We start from the raw sequence: 18,535 nt of genomic DNA, 5'->3' as shown, positions 1-18,535 counted from the left end.
CTCGAGCCCCGCATCAGGCTCTGTGCTGACAGCTCAGAGCCTGGAGCCTGCTTCAGATTCTGTGTCCCCCTCTGTCTCTGCCCACCCCCCCACTCGTGCTTGCTCACTCGCTCGCTCGCTCTCTCTCTCTCTCTCTCTCTCTCTCCCCCCCCTCTCTCTGTCTCTCTCAAAAACAAATAAATACTAAAAAAATTTTTTTTTAAGTATAGACACATGAGACCATTTTGAATGCCTAGTTTACTGAAAGGCTAATAGCTCCTGTGCCTCTGATTTAGTGGGGCTTTGGGGACTTGTTCTGATGTACCCTGTGATTTTCATTGGTGTTCTTTGACCTGGCTATTTGTAAAATAGAGGGTATTTTGTTCCATTGTTCTTTTACCTTTGTTGAATGCAGTAGGTAAGTTGTAACAAGTTGTTTTTCTCTTAGGCAAGTTGCCAATCCAGTTTTCTTAGTCCATCCTCTGAAAATCAAATACTCTTGTGAATATATAATTATCTTATACAGATTAAATGCAGCTACATGAGAAAATCAAATTATTGAAGTTAAATGACTCACAGAAATCAGGTAGTCTATAGTATATCTTGGATGAAATCTAGGTCCCTTTACAAATAACTTGATTTCTTCATTATATATGGGAGAGACATGTGATAGACAGGTATAGACCTTTTCATCTTTGGACAAATGACATAGATAGAGAAGAATGTAATGATAAGCAATCCTTTACATTACCCTAGTACTATAACAGATTGCCTTGGACATTTCCTGTTGGAAATAAATGTTTATTTTATCATAGCTAAGTCTGACGTTGAAGGCTGTTGAGGTATAATTATAGTGATTTATAGAATAGGTAGTATTTGATTAAAACCTCTTGCCTAGGTGTTGAACAATTAACAGACATTTTGAATTATTATTTTTTTAAGCAGAAGATTTCAATTTCTCTTTTTCAACAAGTGACATGACAGGGAAAACCAAGGAATAAAACCCTGAAATTGACAAATTTATCCTAATTATTATAGAATGCTTCAATCCAGCATGATTTTTTTTTTAATTTCTATGCACTAACAATATGTTGTTATAAAGGATTGTTCCACAAAAAGTTCCATGGAAGAAAATACAGCTAGTGCCTACAACAATGCTGACTAGAAAAATAATAGAGATGGCTTTTGTTATAAAGCTTACAAAAGTGCTCATTGTTAAGAGGGATTTTTTTTCATAGTTCTAGGTATCCATATAAAAAATGGATCCTTCCAGTATAGTGACTGCTTATTGTAGAAATTAATCCTACATTTATCACAATGTCAGACTAGATTGCTTATGAAGTCCTTTCCAAATGTATAACCATAATACTTAAATGTAAATAGTTAATGGAAAAATTTCCTTAAAATACAATCTATTGAATTACTAGCCACAAGATGGCTAATAATTCTAGAACTGATGTATAAAACAGCTAATGAAAAAAATTTCATATAAGCTAGCCACAAGATGGCAGCAAACGTTTAGCAATGTCCTGATTAAACAGTAATGGTGAGAGTGGGCATACCTGTCTTGTTCCTGATCATAGAGGAAAAGCTCTCCAATTTTCTCTGTTGAGGATGGTATTAGTTGTGGGTCTTTCATATATGGCCTTTATAATATGGAGGTATGTTGCATCTATCCCTGCTTTGTTAAGGGTTTTTATCAAGAATGGATGCTGTATTTTGTCAAATGCTTTTTCTGCATTTATTGAAAGGATAATATGGTTCTTATCCTTTCTTTTATTGATGTGGTATATCACGTTGATTGATTTGAGAATACTGAACCAGTCCTGAAGCTCAAGAGTAAATCCCACTTAATTGTGGTGAATAACTTTTAACATACTGTTGAATTTGATTTGCTAGTATCTTGTTGAGAATTTTTGTATCCATGTTCACAGGGATATTGGCCTGTAATTCTCCTTTTTGGTTTTGGAATCAAGGTAATGCTAGCCTTGTATAAAGAGTTCGGAAGTTTTCCTTCCATTTCAATTTTTTTGAATAGTTTGAAAAGCCTAGGTATTAACTCTTCTTTAAATGTCTGGGTAGAATTCCCCTGGGAAGCCATCTGGCCCTGGACTTTGGTTTGTTGGGAGATTTTTGATTACTGACTCAATTTCTTTGATGGTTATGGGTCTGTTCAAATTTTCTATCTCTTCCTCTTTCGGTTTTAGTAGTTTGTGGGTTTCTAGGAATTTGTCCATTTCTTCCAGATTGCCCAGTTTGTTGGCAAATAATTTTCCACAGTATTCTCTTATAATTGTATTCCTGTGGTGTTAGTTGTGATCACTCCCTTTCATTCATGATTTTATTTAGTTTTTGTTAAGTCTGGCTAGGAGTTTATCAGTTTTATTAATTCTTTCAAAGAACCAGCCCTTAGTTTCATTCATCTCTACTAGGTTGTTTCTGTATCATTTATTTCTGCTCTAATCTTAATTATTTCCTTTCTCTGCTGGCTTTAGGCCTTATTTGCTGTTACTTTTCTAGCTCCGTTAGGTGTAAGGTTAGGTTGTGTATTTGAGACTTTTCTTGTTTCTTGAGGTAGGCCTGTATTGTATATACTTCCCTCGTAGGACTGCCTTTGCTGCATCCCAAAGGTTTTGGACTGTCATGTTTTCATTTTTATTTGCTTCCATGTACTTTTTTATTTCCTCTTTAATTTCCTGGTTAACCCGTTCATTCTTTAGTAGGATGTTCTTTAACCCCTGTATTTGAGGGTTTTCCAAATTTTTCTTGTGGTTGACTTCAAGTTTCATAGCACTGTGATCTGAAAATATGCATAGTATGATCTCAGTCTTTTTGTACTTGTTGAGGGCTGATTTGTGACCCTGTATGTGATCTGTTCTGGAGAATGTCCCATGTGTACTCAAAAAGAATATGTATTCCATTGCTTTAGGATGAAATAGCCTAAATGTATCTGTTAAGTCCATTTTGTCCAGTGTGTCATTCCAAGCCAGTGTTTCCTTGTTGATTTTCTGCTTAGATGTTCTGTCCATTGTTGTAACTGGGGTTTTAAAGTCCCATACTATTATTGTATTATTTCCAAAGAATTTCTTTGTTATTACTTGATTTATATATTTAGGTGCTTCCAAGTGGGGGCATAAATATTTACAATCGTTAGGTCTTCTTGATGGATAGACCCCTTAATTATGATGTAATGCCTTTCCTCATCTCTTGTTACAGTCTTTGGTTTAAATTTTAGTTTGATATAAGTATGGCTACTCTGGCTTTCTTTTGACTTCCATTACTATGATACATGGTTCTCCATCCCTTCACTTTGAATCTGCATGTGTCTTTGGGTCTAAAATGAATCTCTTGTAGGCAGCATATAGATTTTTTTTTTTAATCCATTCTGATACCATATGTCTTTTAATTGGAGCATTTAGTCCATTAACATTCGGAGTGATTATTGACAGATAAGAATTTAGTGCCTTTGTGTTACCATAAAATTGGTGTTTTTTGTGATGTTCTCTGTTCCTTTCTAGTCTTTGTTGCTTTTAGTTCTTTTTTCCCCAAAGAATCCCCTTTGATATTTCCTGCAGGGCTGGTTTAGTGGTCACAAACTCCTTTATTTTTTTGGAGTGGGGGAGCTCTTTATCTCTTTATTCTGACTAATAGCCTTGCTGTCTGAAGTATTCTTGGCTGCATATTTTTCCCATTTAGGACATTGAATATATCTTGCCACTCCCTCTGGCCTGCCCAGTTTCTGTGACAGATATGCTGCAAACCTGATCTGTCTTTCCTTGTAGGTTAAGGATGTTTTTTCCATGTATAAACTAAAAAAAAAATAAATTAAAAAAAAAATTGCCTTTTCCATATCCCAAGGCCCAGCGTCAGGGGGAAGGCGCAGAAAATAAACAAGAAAAAAAACAAAGGAGGCTATATCCTTTTTCCCCTAGAGCTGAAGCTTTGTAGCACTCTATGATCAGTGGACTTGGTGTGTGAGAGGGGTTTGTGCCAGTCTTCTGGGGGTGGGGCCTGCTGTGCTGACTCTCAGGTGGATTTGCCCTAGTGGTGTAAGTGGCTCTGGCCTCCACTTGGTGGCACTGATTTGCTCACTGAAGTCAGTCAGTCCTGATAGGCGGGGTGAAAATGGAGTTGCCCTGCTCTCTCATCCCCAGAGCAGGGAGCTCAAGCCTGCCACTCTTCATGAAGCCCTCACAGAACAATCTCCTGTCTCGTGTCCCGGTTTCCACCAGATCCCCGCCTTCACCCTGCCTGCCTCTGAGCTGTCCACCTGCCGGGCAGCACAGCATGTCTGTATTTTATCTCAGGTACATGGCTAGGTTTCAGAGCTCCAAATTTTGGAGACCCATGCTGATCCTTTGGGGGAGGGTTTCACTGCGCTGTGGCTAGGTCCAGCTTGTTCCAGAAATCAGTTGCACCACTGCGCAGCAGTTTGGAGTTTATGATAAAGCACAGCTGAAAGCTGGTACCAAGGCTTGCTGCCCTCAGTTAGCATTCTTGTTCCAGTGTTAGTGAACAGGTCAGCTCAGTGGCACCTCCTGGGTCTTTTGTTCCCAGAGAGGCCATGCCACCTTTCCCAAATGCACTCCAGGCAGGGGAACTGCTTCTCCTTGTGCTACTCGGAATCCTCAGAGCACGTTGCCCACTCCTAGGTCTCTGACCTCATTTCCTACTGGAACATGGCTAAATTTGCCAGGTGCAACACTGGCGATGGTGCAGACATCCAAAACTTCAGGCTCTATATTCTACTGTTTATGAAAACTAGGGGTATTCAGCCCCTCTCCTTTTCCCAGTCATTGGTTTTGGGGAAGAGTGTTTCTTGTGAAATTCCCTATGTGCAATTTCATTCTTCTTTCTCTTTCTTTTTCTCTTGCTCTTCTGTCTGTGATCAGGCCTCCTCCCCATTGCAGTTCCCGCAGCTCTTCTCTCTCCACCCAATTCAACTCTCGATAGCTTCTACCTTTCTTAATGAGGCATTTTTTTTCTCCTCCAGTTGTACATTTTTGCTCTCTGCCCTCAGATTGATTTCTTGGGTGTTCGCAGTGATTTGATGTTTATTTAGCTGTTTTTGAGGGACGAGACAAGACTAGTGTCTCCCTACTTCTTGCCATCTTAATCGAAAGCCTCCATTACTACTTTCTAATCTTGAACTTGGCAGATTTATTTTCAGAACTAGTCTTAGGTACATGTGGATTTGGGGCTCATTATTATGTTGAGTAAATCATGAAATGTTTTTAGAATTATGTTAGTATGTTATTAAAAATTAGTTTTTGTTATGGTATAATTTTATTTTGGAGATTTAGAAGAATAAGGTTTTTTTGGGGAGGGGTTTCTTTTACTGATAATTATTTTTTTTAAAAATCTGGTATATGGTGATGCAATATTTTATTTATTCTGTTAATAACTAATACTTGAGAACATTTGTAATATTAATGGAAATTAAGAGAAGTTCAACTTGTTTCTTACATTTCAACATTGGGTATTAATAGAATCAAAATAATTATGGTCAAAATTAATACATCAAAAACATAATACCTGCTTGGTGTTCGTCTATGTACAATTAACTTTTTTGGCATAAAGTTCTTTGGCTGCAAGAAAGAACATTTGGTTTACTTTACTAATAGGAATATCTTTCTTTCTTTCTTTCTTTCTTTTTTTTTTTAATGTTTATTTTGAGAGTGAGAGAGAGAGTAAGCAGGGGATGGGCAGAGAGAGAGGGAGACAGAGAATCGTAAGTAGGCTCCACACTCTGTCAGCATAGAGCCAATTACAGGGCTTGAACTCACAAACCATGAGATGATGACCTGAGCCAAAACCAAGAGTTGGAAGCTTAACCGGCTGAGCCACCTAGGTGCCCCATGGAATATATCTTAATGCTGGGATAGCCTTTTCTTGGTATTTCTTCTGCCCTTGGTTTTTAGCATAGTTATCTGTGATTGTATGAATGGAGTTGAGTGGAAAGGTACTTTTCATGTTTATTCCAAGTAAGTGTACATAACCAATTACTATAGGAATAAAGAGGTAGATGGGCAGTGCAACTGCACAATATTTTTGAGGCCAGTAGGTTAGTAAGTCTAAGGAGTTTAGCCAAGATTCGGGAATAAAATCCCATATAATATATAGTATGAAGCCAAATTGGGAGCTTAAAAAAGAACAAAGCCACAGATCGCTTTTTCCGGCAATAGCGATGGTGAATTTTCCACCATTTTCCCTGTGGCTTTAACCACTCTCAGTGCCCAGTCCCCTGTGCAAGCGCTGGTCTGCAAGCCTCAGGGGGGCAAGAAAGGAAAAACTGAGGGAAAGGCCAGGTTGCAACAGCACCCCTAGAGTAAAAATTTTTAATATTTGGAAGAGAGAATGGGAACTATTAATAAGAAAAGGAGAGTAATAGGAAAAAAACTTGGGAATATTGAAAACAAGTTTCCCCTATTTAGAGTTTTTGTCTGTGATTTGCCCTATTTACCTTCCTCTATGGAGAGAGAACTAAAAGAAGTGCTTCATCTTTACATCTTAGTAAACAGCTATATTGTCTTCTCAGCCACCAGAGCTACATAGATGTTTACCCTTTCAGCCATTCTGAACCCAGAGCCTTCTAGAAATGTGAAAGACCTCCTATCTATCTACCCTCATCAAATCAGAAGTAATTGAATATGAAATATGAAGCCATCTGCTCTCTTCAGTTCATATGGGGTTATTATATACTTAATAACCGTTAAGATAGCAACAGGAAAGACCGAGAGTCTCTTTTCTTTATTAGCAACTGCTTAGGGATTTAAATTTCAGGGGCCTTTATTATTAAAAAAGCATTTCATCAAAATTAAACACACTTGGAGTTGAGTTTCTTTATATATACATTATACATTATGCATCTAAAAATTTTATTCAATGAGTAAATTAAAGTTTACCAGTATTTAGTTTTATATTCATATTATGAGTTTTACTAACTTAAATTGAACAGTAATATTTGCACATAACGAAACATTAAATAGACGAAAGTGTACTGCAGTAAAACATATGCACCTGTCCCACTGTTTTCAGCAGTGCCACTTTTGATACTTTCATCCCTCTTTCCAGAAAGACCAGTGTAGACACACGCATTTCTTGTTAAATGTATTCCTAGCTAATTTTCTCTTTGTAATTCTATTCATAAATGAGATATTTTAGCTAAGTTGTTTTCTAGTTTTATATGCAGGTTAATCTTTGATATGTATGTTAGTTTTGTAACCACTGTTACTAAATTAATTCTCTTACTGTTTCTAATTGTGTCCCACCTAATTCCATTGTATTTTTCAGCATTTAATTTTTTAAAAAATGTCATAGGCTGACCAATTTAGCATGAGCATTGATGAATTACTTTGTGTTTTGAAATCAAAACATCATGAAGGAAAATATATTTGTGTCAAAATATCCTTTTTATGAATTTGTCTCTGTATCTAGGACATAAAAGGCTTCTATCAAATAACTTTTAATATACATTTGTTGATTGAATGAAAACCAATTTGAAATGAAACTAAAATTGAAAATGAAATGAGAACAAAATCAAGTTTATAAAACTAAAGTGACAGCTGTGCTTAGTTTATGGTGTAATATGTATAGCAGTGTAGGAAATGTGATCCCTCTACTGTAAGATGTAGGAAATCTTAATAATGCAGAGCCTTGCAGGTGTATGTGAATGAGGATGGGGGAGACTCGGGGATAGACAGAGCTTGAATCACAGTCCCGACTGCTTTGTTTCCCATGGGTTGTCAAGATATTTTACTCTTCAGAGTTATTTTGCAAATGATTATCTAGATAATTAACAGGAATCAATTGAAAAGTATTAGAACTTGTAACAGTTTAAGTAACCAAATAAAAAATAAATACACACATATCAATAGTTTTTCTCTATGCTGGCAGTAACCTACTAGAAAGTGTGGGAAATGGAGACCCCACTTCCCAGTAAAGCTTGGTGTGTAGATTTAGGAAATTTTAGTATAAATCTAGGAATAGCCTTAAAAGAAATGAATGAAACCTATGTTAAGAAAACAATATACTTTACAGTGAAATCCATTATGTTCTTGAAAGAGAATGCTGGCTGGCATAAAGATGTCCATTCATTATAATTTTTATAAAATCCTACAGGAAATTTCTGGATTTTGACAGAATGATTCCTAAGATAATTTTTAAAGAAAAAGCAACAACAAGAAAAGTAGAGAACAGGGGTGCCTGGGTGGCTCAGTTGGTTAAGCATCTAACTTCTGCTCAGGTCAGGATCTCACTGTTTGTGAGTTTGAGTCCTGAATTGGTGAGCTCAAGCCCTGCTTTGGGTGAGACCCGCCCCTCCCTCCCTCCCTCCCTCCCTCTCCCTCCCTCCCTTCCTCCCCCCCTCCCTCTCCCTCCCCTCTCCCTCTCTTCTCTCTCTCTCTCTCTCTCTTCTCTCTCTCTCTCTCTCTCTCCCCCCCTCCCCCCACCCAGGCCCTTGCTCACTTGCGCCCCGCCCTCTCTCTCTCTCTCAAAAAAAAAAACAAAAAAAAAACAGTGCTTCTTTTATGAGATATTACATTATATTTTTAAAGTTACAATGATGCGAACACAACTGCACTATTAAAGGTGGATCAATGGAAAGGATACATGTCCCTGAAATAAGAGTTTATTGTATGATAAATGTAGTACTTTAACAATTTAATAAGATTGTTAACCTATGATGATAAGATAGTTGGTTAAATACTTAGGGAAAATTAGATGTATATCCTAACCTTATATCTATATAAGTTTATAGGTAGATTCAAGAGTTGAAAGTGAAACCATCTCAAAAACCTATAAGAAAATGGAGATGTAGGTGGTGAATGTAGAATCTGGTTATTTGTTTTTTTGATGTTGAGTTTTGGGCATTTGCTATATATTTTGGATACTAATCCCTTCTCAGATATATCAGATATATGATTTACATTTTCTCCCATTTTGTGGGTTGCTGTCTCCTATATTGAATGGTGTCTTCTGCATATTTACCAGTTTTTATGAAATCCAATTTTCTGGCTTTTGTTGTTGTTGTTACCTCTGCCTGTGGTGTTGTGTTCAAGATATTGCTGCTAAATCCAATGCCTTGAAAATTTTGACCTCTGTGTTCCTTGTCTTCAAAGGTTTTGTAGTTTTAGTTCTTATATTTAGATCTTTGATCCATTACAAGTTAATTTTTGTATATGGAGTAAGATAAGGATCCAGCTTCATTCTTTGGCTTGTGGATATTTAGTTTTCCCAGCACCATTTATTGAAAAGACTGTCCTTCTCCTGTTGAATAGTCTTGATGCCCTTGTCAAATCATTTGACCATATTATATGAGGGTTCATTTCTGGGCTCTCTAGTCTGTTTTATTCCATTCTATTCTGTTTCTTAGGACAGTACCATATTATTTTGATTATAGTAGTAGGTTTTTAAACCGAGAAATTTAAGACTTCAAACTTTGTACTTTTCCCCCCAATATTGTTTTGGCTATTTGGGGTCCCTTGTGATTCTGTATGAATTTTGGAATGAAATTTTTTTTTTTTGCAAAAAATATTGGGATTTTTGTAGGAATTTCATTGAAGCTGTAGATTGCTTTGGGTAGTATTGACATCTTAATATTAAATCTTCCAGTTCATGAACACAGGGTGTTTTTCCACTTATTCATGTCTTTAATTTTTTTCAGCAGCATTTTACAGTTTACAGTATATGTCTTTCATCTCTTTGACTAAGTTTATTCCTAAGTATTATATTTTTTTGATGTTGTTATAATATTTATTTCTTAACAAGAAGAAAGTAGAGGTACTTTTTGTTCAAAAATAATGAAATAAAATTAATTCTCATCTAATCAGAAGAGACTTTTATCATTTTTTCATTAATAGTAATATCTTTGAGTATCCAATGATATGGAAAAAAACAATAACATACAGCGAATTGGAAAATACAAGATATAAAACTGAATAGAATGACTCCAGTTTTGTTAAAATAAAACATTTCGTGCATATAGAAAAATATATGTAAGGAGTATGTTTAAATGTTAATAGCAAACAGTCACTACATTTGTGGAAAATTTTATCTTTAAAATTTTCTTCCAAATTTTTTATAATAGATGTGATTTTTTTTTTAACTTAGAAAAAAATTGTGCGTTTAAAAAAAGGCACGGTTACCTGAATGGGGTTAGATAAGCTGTGGACTCATTAGCAAATGGATGAAGTGGATTGAGAGGGTCTAGAGCTGGCAGGGTGGATTTGCTTGTTTTAAGAAAGTTTGGCAAAACCAAGCCTGTCTATGTGGGTGTCAGTGGTGAAGAGCCAAAAAGCAAGCATTTATAATTGTAGAATATAATATTTAAGGCTGTTTGTAAAGGAGCTTAACATTTTATTTCAAAGGACTACTATGCATTATCTTGTTTTATGATTCCTGTGGGTTAATTACACTAGATATTTTCTACGTTTTGTAGATGAGAACATTTCCAGAAAAACCAATATTCATAGGGTTGTATAAAAGTCTCTCTAGTCACAGAATGACAGTGCTGGAGGATAGTCTTAATAGTGCTAGATTAGCGGGGGAACTTGCCGATGGCCTAGATTTATAAATTTAAAGGGCAAATTGGTATAGAAATATGCAAAACCTTTTTGTCTAACCTGCTTTTTTTGAAAAGCCCAAATGTAATTTGAGCAAGTGATATTTTGGGTTACTTGCAGATTAGTTGTCTCATTTAAGGTTAATTTTGACCAATGGTTCTTACATGAAATCTTTGACTCCTTTTAGAATGTAACATGAGCTATGAGCCCACTCCTCAGAAAAATGTCCTTTGCATTTATGCATACACAGAGATTTGCACATGATTTCAGGGAGGTTGCATACATCCTGATTTCTATCCATTGCCACTTCTAGGAGCTCTTGATCACAGGTTTAGAACCTCCAATTTAGAATCTACCTAGATGTTAATTGAGGAAGAAAGGAAAACGTAGGAGAAAGTCTACGTTTTAATTTTAGATAGATTATCTCAAGAAAATTGTTTTTGATACTGGTTTTACAGCAGGCTTTATGCTTAGACATTTGTCCACTAAGTTTCTAGCTTGTTGGTTTTAGTGTTGTTAAAAAGATTTTATACTGAGTTCTTTTTCCAGTTGCTTTGGTGTCCATGGTCCTTGCAATGAATTTTTCATTTAGTGAATGCTAATTTTTTACTATCCTTAAATTAGTACATTTCAGAGTAGAAATTATGTGAAGCATATAAAAAATCTTGAGTAACTTCATTTATATATACTTCCATGTGTATATATATGGAAGGTTTGATTTTAGAAACAGTCGTGTATTTTTATTTTCTATTTTACTTATTTTAAAATAATAAAAAGTGTTATATTTTCAACAGGAGAATCTTATTTACAGTGCTGATCCAGAATCCTTTGAAGTAAATACTAAAGATATGGACAGTACATTGAGTAGGGCATCTAGAGCAATAAAAAAGACTTCAAAAAAGGTGAGTCATAGTGAGCTTATTATTTAATATGTCTCCAAGATGTATTTTTCAGAGTATATTAAAATTATATTGCCACAGACATCAGTGTAAGGATAGTCTGTATAGCAGAGCTGTTTTCTTGGTTCTAGGAAATGGCCCATAGAGGTAACAAGTTTTATTCCAGCATGTTCTATAGCGCTTGTTATCCCTTCCATTGATAGTGATACTTCTGTGACCTGTGCTTCAGTAGAAATGTACTGATGGTGGGGCGCCTGGGTGGCTCAGTCAGTTAAGTGGCCAACTTCGGCTCAGGTCATGATCTTGCAGTCTGTGAGTTCGAGCCCCGCGTCGGGCTCTGTGCTGACAGCTCAGAGCCTAGAGCCTGTTTCGGATTCTGTGTCTCCCTCTCTCTGACCCTCCCCCATTCATGCTCTGTCTCTCTCTGTCTCAAAAATAAATAAACGTTTAAAAAAAAAAATTAAAAAAAAAAAGAAATGTACTGATGGTGGCTTAGATGCAGATATGTGTGCACTCATCTTAAATATTGTCTCAGATATTTTTCAGCAAAGGGCACATGACAGAGTCAGGAGACCTCGGATCTATTCCTGACCTTACGTATGTTTCAGTCTTCTAATGATGAAGATCACTTCCCTTCTTATCAGAGTTGAGGACTATGTAAGAATGTTGGTAATGGGCTTTTAAAAAGTAGAACTAGCATTTTAATATTTTAAGCAAAATTTGCTGCCATCATCTGATAAACTTACAATTTTCTGTTGTTTGCTTTTGAGGGGAGGCTTTCTCCTTTATTTAACTATCTTTGTATCTCCAAGCATTTAATGTGTATGATATATAGTAGATAAACATGCTGAATAATGATTCAGTGAGCTCCTTCACTTTTTAATAAATAAATTGAGGTTCGTGTGGCCTTGGGTTAGAGATTTCATGAGTAAATTTTAGCAAAATCAGATAAAAACCCAGATTTCTCCTCTTTGCAGACCCTGTTTTCCCTCCTACCTTTTTTCTCCCATTGACTATGGTCCTTTATGAATGCAGAATGGAATAGTCTACAGTATACTACCACAACTTTCCACTGTTTTGTCCAAAGAGATTCTAATTCTGCCATATAATCTTTGTAGAAAATCTTCATGTGTATTTGGCTTTGTTTATGTTCTTACCAGTTATATTAGATTTATTAGGCTTAATTTATTAGGCTTAATTAATTGTAACTTGTTTTAACTGTAGGTTACAAGAGCGTTCTCTTTCTCCAAAACTCCAAAAAGAGCTCTGCGAAGAGCCCTTATGACATCCCAAAGCTCAGTGGAGGGAAGAAGTCCTTCCAGCAATGACAAGCATGTAATGAGTCGTCTGTCTAGCACATCATCATTAGCAGTAAGTGACTTTGATCTAATGGGCTAAATGACTTACTCACATTTATGGAGTTGGTATGGAGTTTGTTAACTTTTTGAAGATGGAAATGTTAATACCTCTATTTTTTTTTTAAATCTCTAAACTTCTAACTTGTTTATTGGGTAAAGGTAACTGAGAAAAACTTCACTTAATGAACTAGAGACATAGAGTGTAGTTTGATATGAAATTTTATTGGGATTGAGATACATTAAAAAACCTCTCAGAAAAGAAACCTATTTTAATGAGTCCCATCACTTTAACTCATGTAAATAATGATGGTTCTGTTTATGTAGATTGGCTCCAATAAGATAGCAGAGATTGAGGGTTTTTTTTAAAAACCTAGTTCTGTGACAAGTAGAATATAAACTCTGAAGCTGAAGGATGATATGGATTCTAAATTCATGTGTATATTTTTAAATGTTTCCTGAATAATTCAAATTTCTAGTGGTGTTAGATGTATTTGATATTTAATATTGGGGACATTTCTAACATTCTAAGTATGTGAGTGATGTATTTGTTCTTTGTAAAATTATTATTGATCTAACCTACTAAGGTTAACAAAAGCAAGTAACACTTCTTTTTTTTTAAGTTTTTTGTTTTTTTTTTTTTTTTTATGTTTTATTTTTGAGAGAGAGAGAGAGAGAGTGAGTACCCGAACATAAGCAGGGGAGGGGAAGAGACAGAGAGCGAGACATAGAATCTGAAGCAGGCTCCAGGCTCTGAGCTGTCAGCACAGAGCCCGACCCGGGGCTCAAACTCACAAACCTGTGAGCTCATGACCTGAGCTGAAGTTGGCGCTCAACCAACTGAGCCACCCAGGCGCCCCAAGTGACTGTCACTTCTTAGTTGTGTGTCTTTCAGCAAGTTTCTTGTTCTCTTATCTTCATTTTTGCAGCTGAGAAAAAAAGAGGTTAATAGTACTTAACCATATAGTGCTATTATAAGGATTAAATACACACACATACACACACATATATATATGATGTGATTTTATATGAGAGGCAATTTGAATAGTGGTTAAGAGCATGAACTCTGGAACTCACATGTTCAAATCCTGGCTCAGCTATTTGCTAGCTGTAGGACTTTTGGCAAGTTATTTAAGATCTCTCTGTTTCAATTTCACTATTAGTAAGATGAATTTAAAGTAGTAGCTGCAAGGATTATATAAGTTAATATATGAGAAGTGCTTTGAACAGTACCTGGCACATCATGAATGGTCTAGAGTTTTATGAGTGGTCACCTCTTATATAAAATTTATAGATAAGGTACATAATATTCAATAATTCTTATTTTTTTTAAAGCCAATTAAGTCTTGGTTAATACATCAAAGACTTACAGTTGAATCTATGAGTATGTTTATAAAAATTTTGGATGAAGGTTAGCCTTCCAATGGGAGCGAAGTTGTGCCTGATAATATGAATTTGTGCAAAGAAATTTGATAAATGAAAATGAATTAAAATGGACAAAATACAGTTAGGCCAAAGTACTATCCCTTGTTTACTTCCTGCATCTATAGTAACTATTATAAACATTTCTCTTCAAATGAATATAATTGGACTTTACAGAAAATTTTTAGAAAATTATTTATAGTTTTGTCACTCCTATGTAGATAATATAAGAAGTACCTAAAATATCTTTAAGACATTCATGTCCTCTTCTCAATTGCTTATTTCTGTTCTAACAGATTGCCCATTTTGTTTCCACAAGCAATACAGTTGGATTTACTAAGTATGCTTATGTACAGTGCTCAAACTCTACTGGTGGGCGCTCTCAAAACTCCTGGTTTTGATCTGTACGTCATTCTACCTCACAAGCTAGCTTTTCAGAGATACTAGACGGAACTGTTGATTTTTCAAATTTGCAAAAAAGTCCTATCCAAGTCATCTTTGACATTTGTGAAGAATTAGGAGATATGCCAGCCAGTAATGGAAACAAGCCTCGTGAAGTTTAATGTGAGCTTATTAGCTATTTGAAATGTGTATTTGTGAAAAAAGAAAGTATTCTTTCTTCATTGAATATTAGGTGGGTGGGGACTTTTGAATTAACAACTTTATACCTTCTTTGAATCCACAACAGTTTAGGCTTATTAGAGTTTGTGCTATGTGTTATGTGTATTGACACATAAAGATATTTTTTGCTAGGTAATTTACTCTTAAGTCCAGAAAAAAGTCAATCCCATTAGAAATTTTCCTGTTTATGAAAATGATCATTTTAAAGAATAGTAATAATTGTGATCTAAAATGGATTTTTATTCCAAATCTGATTCTTAATCTTAGATTTATGGCACTTACATAAAATTTTGCTTTTTAATATGGCAGATCATAAATGTTTCACCTAAAAATAAAGTAAGCTTTTATACTATCTACTTAAATCATCTTTGTTATCACTTGAATGGCAGTACTTTACCACCCCAGCTCTTTAAGCACTACATTTTACTACCTTGTTGATGAGAACTTACAGCCAGCTACCTGTGGACTCTTAGTATGGTTAGCCATTCATGTATGTTAAAATAAAGTAGTAGCTTTCTTTAGAACTCATTTTGATTTATACCCACTCTTAGATTTTGGCTGTTCTTATGCATGTTTTTTTGTTATTGTTGAAAATTCTGAGGATATTTAACTTTGACCTCTGAAACCATAAGTTTAGATAGCTTAGTAACTTAATCTCTATTATAAGAAGTGCTGCTATTTTGCTTTTTATATGGAGCAAACTTATACACATACACACACACACACACACACACACACACACACACACACACACACCTATGTATGGGTTGCGCACATGATACAGACTCTCTAGGAGTGTATGACCTTTAATCAGAGAGAATTATTTCTCATGAAGTAATTTCACTCCTCTGAATTTTGCTTTATGATTAAGAAGAAACTACTAGGGTTTGTTTTTTTACCTCAAAAACTTACTAATTTATAAACTTTTAAAATAACCTGAAGTTATTTTAGTACCTTCCTAGCAGTAAGCCAGTATCTATTCCATTTGAGTTAATATGTACTTAACTAGTCCATTTTTTTTTCAGAATGCTAAAATAGTTTTATCTTTTCTCCCTATCCCCCTCCCCTAATTTAAATTCTTTTATTTATTTGAAGAGTTTAGAATTTTCAGATGTTTTTCAATTAATTGTATTAATTTTAAAATGATATGCATGATCCTAAACTGTGTTATAATTTTTTAAAAGAAAACTTTTAAGTATAAAATATTTGTCTTGTTTTTACAGGGTATCCCATCACCCTCCCTTGTCAGCCTGCCTTCCTTCTTTGAAAGGAGAAGTCATACTTTAAGTCGATCTACAACTCATTTGATATGAAGCTTAAAAAATCTTAATTTAGAGCAACTTATAAACACTTCATACTTAAAAACTGACTTAAATGGTACTTGTCATTAGCACTTGGTGAAAGCTGGAAAGAATGTAGGTAACACTAAACTATGCCATTTGATTTTCTTCTTTAAAGTGTAAGGTTAACCTCTTACATTTTTGTAGGTAATTCATGTAAAAACTTCTATTGATTTTGATGTAATTTTTCTCTTCCCTCGAGTCCTTCATTCAAAGACCAATAATTTAAGTTATTCACAATATTAGTAGCTTTGCAACTTGATAACAGTAAATAAATTTTATTGGTGGATGCGAAATACCGCTGTGAATCTCTTTGTATATAGTGTCAATGAATGAATTTTTGGAAATACCTATTTGTGTATCTCAATTTGTGAAGAAATTAAGTGATATCACAGTACTTACTAGATAAAAAACCACAGATTCCTGATTAATAGTGGGGACTTGTTTCACATGTGCTATTTGAAGTAGTTGTTTAACTGCTTCTGTTGCAGTTTATTTTATTCTCAAGTGTTTTCGAGATCTAGAGTGGATTTTTAAAGATTTGCTCTTATTAATAAGAATAATGGTTAAAGGAGATTGTTTCAAAATACTTTTGCAAATTGAGATAAGGACAGAAAGATTAAAGAATAATGTATATTTTGTCAAACATGATATTAGGGTATACTTATAACTTTTTCAGAGACCATATATTTTCGGTGATTTTAGCCAGTAGCAAATCTTCACTTAGTTTGATAGTGTGTGAAATTTTATTGTGAAGGATAAGACCATGGGGGAAGTTGTGGGATAGAGTGTTTATACTTTTTATGAAATAATTCTAAAGTTGGCACCAGTTTTACTAATTTGCTGTAAAATACATAGATATGTGTATGGTCTACCTTTTATTTTGGTCCTATAATTAAATGTAAAATCAAAATACATTTATTTGCTGTTGTAAAATATTTTTCAAACCCTGATGTTAATTTTCACAATAGTTTTTGTTTTTTTTTATAGTCAGTGATAACAAAATAATCAAGTTCCTATGAATAAATGCACTTTTAGTTCCTATCTGTAGGGAGTACTGCAAACATTTAATTGTCATTTAACAATTTCAATCATCTCCTTTATTAGTATAACTGACTATATAGATTTTTTTCTGTGCCACATATTTGCCATTTTTAAATAGTAAATGACTATTGATGTATTTTAAAAGCAGTGTATTAGTAAGAACTTTGTAAATAAATACTTAAAACTCAAGTATATTTTGTTTCATGTTTTAAACAATTCCTTTACACAGATTTTCATAGGTCGGTATGAATGCTTGCATCTACCTCTGCTCTCATATATTTGCTTGCGTATTTATTTACCTATTCCTTTCTCCGTTAATATTTTTGACCATTACATCTACTGAGCTTTATGTAGGATGACAGCTTTTAATCTAGAATCTATTTTGCAGAATGGGTGTAGTGAATCCTATGATAGTTTATATAAAATTTTGTGTTAATGTGCATGTATGCATTTTTCTGGCGGAAATTACACAGCTTTTATCATTTTATTAGAAATGGAGCTGTGATTCCCTCCAAAAGTATGGTGTTTCCAGTGAGAGAAAATAACCTGAGATAAGGCATGAAGGTGGAAACGTTTTGGATGAACACAGGCAAAATATTAGCAGGTAGTTAATTTTAACTTCAAAAGGAATGCCTCTAGTTTTTCTCATGATACCTGCTCTACAACTAGTATTTTTGTTATATCCCCGTTATCAATTAAAGACTGTTTGTATGGGGGTGCATGGGTGGCGCAGTCAGTTAGGTATCCACTTTCGACTCAGGTCATTATCTTATGATTCGTGAGTTCAAGCCCCACATCAGGCTGTCAGCACAGAGCCCACTTCACATCTGCTTCTCTTTCTGCTCTTTCTTCTCTCTCTCAAAAATAAATAAACATGAAAAAAAAAAGACTGTATACTTAATCTGTTAAGATGCTTTATCATGTATGGATATTAAATATAATTAAGCTTTCCTTCTCTATTGAGAACATGTTTTATTTATTGATCTTTAATCAGTTGCATTACAGTAATACATTTTGTAATGTTAATCTATTCTCGTATTTGGAGGCTACACCATATAATTTTCCACATGAGGTATTAAACATAGAACCATAACAATAAAGAATCACATTTATGAAAGAGATGTAAGAAAATGTTAACTATATAACAAATTTGAAAATCTGGAGGACCTAGACAAAGTATAGCCAAAGTTGACTCAAGAGGAAGTAGAGAATTCTAATGGCCCAATAAATAGCATAAGTTAAATATGCACTGCTAAAAAAAGATGCAAATTCCAAATGATTTTAAAGCTGAGTGCCAGCATTTAAAGACTACT

General features: G+C 34.6%; 1 protein-coding gene across 6 annotated transcripts in view; it reads left to right on the top strand.

Annotated features, from left to right (window-relative positions):
* The window catches only part of ECT2 (epithelial cell transforming 2), a 113,706-nt gene extending 96,295 nt beyond the window's left edge, over nucleotides 1-17,411 (top strand). For all 6 annotated transcript variants that reach the window (XM_053903631.1, XM_053903632.1, XM_053903636.1 and 3 more), the window contains 3 exons: nucleotides 11,336-11,443; nucleotides 12,665-12,811; nucleotides 16,062-17,411. In XM_053903631.1, coding sequence (XP_053759606.1) covers nucleotides 11,336-11,443; nucleotides 12,665-12,811; nucleotides 16,062-16,151 — 345 coding nt within the window. In that variant the 3' untranslated portion in view covers nucleotides 16,152-17,411. The remainder of the gene's footprint in view (nucleotides 1-11,335; nucleotides 11,444-12,664; nucleotides 12,812-16,061) is intronic.
* Nucleotides 17,412-18,535: the final 1,124 nt, after the last annotated feature.

Source organism: Panthera pardus, unplaced genomic scaffold (genome assembly GCF_024362965.1).
Source record: "Panthera pardus isolate Hobbes unplaced genomic scaffold, ASM2436296v1 HiC_scaffold_16, whole genome shotgun sequence".
In the NCBI taxonomy this organism is placed as follows: Eukaryota; Metazoa; Chordata; class Mammalia; order Carnivora; family Felidae; genus Panthera; species Panthera pardus.
The sequence above is the reverse complement of the archived record's forward strand: the minus strand, read 5'-3'. Positions and strand labels throughout refer to the sequence as shown.